This window comes from Arachis duranensis, chromosome 9, assembly GCF_000817695.3.
Source record: "Arachis duranensis cultivar V14167 chromosome 9, aradu.V14167.gnm2.J7QH, whole genome shotgun sequence".
Taxonomy (NCBI): Eukaryota; Viridiplantae; Streptophyta; class Magnoliopsida; order Fabales; family Fabaceae; genus Arachis; species Arachis duranensis.
Window position 1 is genome coordinate 110,464,361 of NC_029780.3, and position 5,664 is coordinate 110,470,024.

Sequence of the window (5,664 nt, forward strand, 5' to 3'; positions counted from 1 at the left end):
TCGATCCTTCTTCCCACTCCCTCGATCTCTGAGCCTCGTCGGCTCCTGGAGCTCGATGGCTCCATCTTCATCTGCAAATTGAAAAAGAAAGAATTAGAATCGGTGACAAAAGTGAAGATTAGAAGGAATGAGAGTGATGAGTTAGATCTGATTGGAACCTGGCGAGTCTCTGAGTGTGTTAGTCCTGGGTCTTCTCCTCGTCAAACCGTTAGCTGCCATAGTTGTTCTCCGTGCTTCTCTAATCCTATCCATTCCACCACCACCGCAACACTATCAGCTGAACCCACCTCCTTCCTCGGATTTATCTCATCTCTCATCACTCATCACTCATAACTCAATCTCCTTTCCCCTTTTCACCAAAATTCCCAAATAGATTAGATATTTTAACCCTAAATTGATTCTCACCTCTCAAACAAGATACTCTCACTTTTTCAGAGATCTTAGGGGCCTTCGCCTTGGCTTATCTTCTTTACTTCTTTCTTTCTCTCTTCTCTTCTCTTCTCTTCTCTTCTTTGCTGCCTCCACTATCTTGTGCTTCTCTTTCTCTCTCTTCCTCCCCTCTCTTTTCTCCGTCCCCTCTTTTTGTGCTCCAATCTCATCTCCTTTCCGCTATTTCACTCTCCGCCAAACCCACTCCAAAGACTCGTGGACGCTCACGATTCTGCACCGCGTCACCTGTTCCCATCCCCACCATTCCCTCTCTCCCCACATCCAACGGCTCCCCTTCTATTCTGCCAGCATGGCATCATCTGAGACGTCCATCCAACCACTCATGCCAAAGACCTTTTAACCTTTTCAGCGCGTCACCTCCACGTGTCCCCCCTCCTTTCTTTGTCCGCAAGCTTCCCATCTTTACTCACTACCAACTTGGCACAATATCTACTTAATTATTCAATCAATGGGCACAAATATGTCATACTTTAGTTTCTACTCATTAATTTAATCTAATATAAAAGAGGCAACCGGGTATCACCCGTTACCGGGGACCTTGGTAAAAGCAAACATGAAACACCACGATCACAAGGAATCTAGGTGACCGCAGAAAATATCGTTCCCACCGGTCAAATTCATTATTTCGATTCCACGTTTTCCCTTTCTTTATTTTTACTTTTATTTTTTCATTTTTATTTTATTCTCTCTCCTTCTATAATTTCAGAAATGGACTAGACTAGCGGCCCCACGAACGAATAAACAAATGCAAACAAAACCATTTTCTATTCAACGCACCAGATCCTCACATTATCAGTAACATGAGCTTTCTGCGTCGTTGGATTGCATCCTACGTGTCACTGGCACTAGTTTAAAAAAAAAAACAGCTTCGAACGGAGGAGCGGGTCCGACCTGGCACCTACACCAAGAGGTTCGGGCGCGTTCATCGTCAATTCCTAATCTCAACCGTCGAAGCAGCCTGATCCAATGGCTTACATGGGCGCCGAAGCAAGAGTTACTCGGAGTCACGGTCACGGAACTTCCAAGAAGCGTGGACCCCGCAATAGCTGCCGATCTAGAAATTATTTTCTCTCGTTTGGCCTAATTGTCACGTTCGTGAGATGTAGCAGCTTCATGACATGTACTTGGGACCCACAGTTAAAAACTTTTTCAAATAAAAAAATTATCTCCAATACGTAATATGTCAAAATTATATAACAAGGCTGTTAAAAGGATTAAACGAAAACGAAAACGAAAATATCTTTTAATATTCATTTAACAGTTAACTAAAAATCAAATCAAATCAAATAACCATGGAGGCAGCAAAACCAAAAGGGCCTCGCTTTTACCCCCACGCGCCGGCTGCATGAATCTGGTTGGACAGCGCTGCAATTATTTCGGGTGACGTGTCAAATTTTGGAGGCGACACGTGGAGATAGTCCCCGTGCTGATTTGTGGCCTCGGATCTTGGTATCGGTTACACCTCTATTCGCTTTTGATCAGGTAAATATCTTTTTCATGAATACATAGTGTAGAGGGAAAAATATGATTACGTCACTCTAGGAGAAAAGGCAATATCATTTTTTTTTCCACTGGCTTAACAAGGAAATAAAATATCGGCGTGGAATGCGGAGGAGTTAAAAAAGAGGAGGAAAATGGTTTTCTGCAGTTTTTTATTTTCGAATAGAGAATTTAAATTGATATTAAATGCAACGAAATCGAACCTGATAAGGCACAGGCAAGTGGAGTTATCATAACTTTTGATTAAAATATGTTTATGTTTGGGAGTAAGTGTGCCACGTCATATTGGGCCCTTTTCTTTGCTTATGTGGACCCTACTCTGCAGCTTGTCCTACTGCGACGTGCTTTCGCGCTCTCTATCGCTCACTCGCTATCGTGATATCCTACAGTTCTGCCACGTGTACAATAAAACTGCTACGTCAGATAGTCTACGTGGATTGGTTTCTGACCGTACAGAAAACCCTAGCCGTCACCAACAAGTGCTAATGTGCCATGCGATGATTTTATTTATTTTTTTTCTCACTTTTCCTTTTCTAATTTTTTTTATTATTATTCATTGTCATTATCACATATTAATATTTACCACTTATATAATGTATCCAGAACCCTCACAATCTAGCATACTATTTATTAATAATTAAATAATATTTTTTTATCAGAATTGAAATAATTGTTTTCCACTAAGTCAAGGATAATTCCTTTTCGAAGTTTTCTAATTAGTGAATTAAAATCTTTTGAAGATCGTCTTCCATTAACCACTGGCTATTAGTGTCCGCATAATACAATTTCTAATATGAAAACGGGTAACATCAGTAAATTAAAGAATATTCTATTAAATAAAATGAATATGCCTAATATTTGATTAAATATTTTGTATAGATAAATAGAATATTCTGTTAATTCTAACATTTTTATTATAATAAAAACTTAATTATAAAATTTAATATAGTATAAAAATTTAATTAAAAATATATAAAAATTTAATTATAAATTTAATAAAACTATAAAAATTAACAAAATAATTAAACCTGCTTTAAAATATAGATGATGCTGTTTTGTTTTTTATTTTATTGGGATGCAACCAGTAAAAGCATCTAAAAAGGATGCGTTGCATTTAATTATTGGCGAAATGCCTTCTCAAATATTTAAAGTTTATTAAAATAAAAATTATAACTTCGTCTATGTTATATTTACGGTATATAATTAGTTCTAAATTTGGATAAAAGATTAGAGTTATGTTAATGTTAGGTTTTTGACAATTGATATAAAAACTTAGTCAAATTTTCATGATATAAATTAAAGATGTTATTATGCTAAAACTAGGTCGTTGTCCAAAAATAATGGGTTGTATAACTCGCAAACAGTGTCAAATAATCAAGAGTCGCTACATCAGTGTCTTGGTGTAGTGTTAAATGAACAAAAATTTTCACATTTCCTGAATATACGAACGAGGATAAATAAATTAGTTCATAAAGAAAAATTTAAGATCAGAATTACAGAATGTTGATATTTGAGACATAAAATATAGACACTCTAATAGAAAAATCTATAGAGGTGGTGGATACACGACAAAGAAAAAAATTAACATTATGTGCTTATAAAAAACAAAATAGGTTAATGCAAAGACTAAGGACTTGAATACTTTCGAATTCAAATTTTGGTGTAGAGAAAATATGAAGAATAAAAATAAAGTAAGTATTATCATAAATAAAAAATAGAAGAAGGATGCAATTAATATCAAAAAGATAAAAGACCGAATCATCTTTATGAATCAGTAAAAAACGTCTAAAAAGGATGCATTGAATTTTTTTTTGGATATTAATTATTGGTGGAATGCCTTCTCAAATATTTAAAGTTTATTAAAATTTATACCAAAAAAAGTTTATTAAAATAAAAATTATATCTGCTCACTGAAGAAAATTGTATGTATATATATCCTTTCAAGTTACTCAAAAGCACAGATGCCCGTTCTAGAGTTCATCAATCCAAATGGAACCAAATCATATTTAATATTGAGATCTCAAAACACACACTATTAATAAGTAACTTATGTTATGGACGAGGTCACAATTTTTATATATTATCTTGTACCCTTTGCATATCTTTGGGTTTTTCCCCTAATGTTCTCAATATTATTCAACTATGTGAGAAATTAGAGGAAGGCCTGATTAAGGTAGTCAATGAACAAAGCAATAGAGGCAGAATTGGATAGAATTCTCAAATTGGGGAATGAATGAGAACACAAAATCAAAATAAACATGTTTAAGATTGGTTCGCTTCCGTAAATTTTTTGAAACAGTATTTGTATTTTTTAAGAGTATAAATTTTTTATTTTATATTTGATAAATTAGTTGAATTTATTAAAAATTATTTTTAATTTAATTTATTAAACATAAATATAACGACTTTTAAAAAATTATCTTTTGAAATTAAGTTTTATAAACTTTTTAAAAAAAGTATAAACTTTACTAAATTAAGAATTCATTATATATTGGACATTTTTTAGCCAAAGTAACTAAAATGTGGATGGACTTCAGCTAAATAGTAAATACAATTTCTTTATAATTTAAAATAATTATTAAGAATACCAAAAATTATATTGACACGAAGAATTAGGTAATTTGACAAGAATTTTTGTGACTCGAAACATATTTTTGATAATGTCATCTGACATTAAATTTATCGTTATTTTGATGATGTTTTACGTCATTTTTAGCATTAAAAATGTGCACTTTAATAATATAAGTTGTTAAAAAAATTTCATTCGTTACGATCTGATATTCTCATTCTAATACTATGGTGATGATGGTTAAAATTATCTGATAATAAATACGACAATAATTATTGTGGTTCTGATAGTAATCAATATAATTGTGAATCAAAATTACAAAAATTAGTAAAAAGGAAACAAATCTAGCGTTGTATTGATTAAGCTTAAATTAGTTTTACAAAAGTTGGACTCATTTTGATTTATTAGTAATTGTGTATTATGAATCGTCGCAATTATTTTATCAAGTATAATTATTTATCATTTAATATATTATTTCACATGATTTTTTTTATCTTATTTAAAAAATATATAATAAGAAGTCATATTTTACAACAATAATTACGAAAAAAATTGAAAAAATATATTTCCCATTTTATTGATATATAAACTAAAACTCGAATTTAAGTTTGACCTGTAAAAATTTACACATTAACATGAAAAAAGAAGGTAATTTGACAAAAAATTCAGCAACTCTAAAACATATTTTTGATAATGTACATCAAATTTATCGTCATTTTAATTCTATTTTGTATATATATATTTTTTTATTAAAGATAGAGAAATTTAAATTTGTAATCTTTTAAGTATAAAAAAAATTATATTATTTAAATTATAACTCGTTCGTATTCTGCAACATTATTTTTAGTATAAAAAAATATACAATTTAATAATATAATATGCCAAAAATGAATTTCATTGGTTATTCTTGGATATTCCCGTTCTAATACCAATGGTGACAATGGTTGGAAGGTGGATTTTATGGTGTAGAAAGGAAATTGTTTTTACATGTGTAGAAGAATAGGTATCAATGCATTAGTAGTTTATGTTGATGGTTTTTAGATGGAGAAAAATTAATTAGAGTACACAATTGTTGATTTATTGGACCCACAAAAAAAAAGAGAGTGTGTGACATTATATTTGTATCATAGAGATAACTTATTAAG

General features: G+C 31.6%; 1 protein-coding gene across 2 annotated transcripts in view; it reads right to left on the bottom strand.

Annotated features, from left to right (window-relative positions):
- Nucleotides 1–593, bottom strand: part of LOC107466974 (protein TIME FOR COFFEE) — a gene marked incomplete in the record, with an annotated part of 6,435 nt that extends 5,842 nt beyond the window's left edge. For both annotated transcript variants that reach the window (XM_021131238.2, XM_021131237.2), the window contains 2 exon segments: nt 1–71; nt 159–593. In XM_021131238.2, coding sequence (XP_020986897.1) covers nt 1–71; nt 159–252 — 165 coding nt within the window.
- Nucleotides 594–5,664: the final 5,071 nt, after the last annotated feature.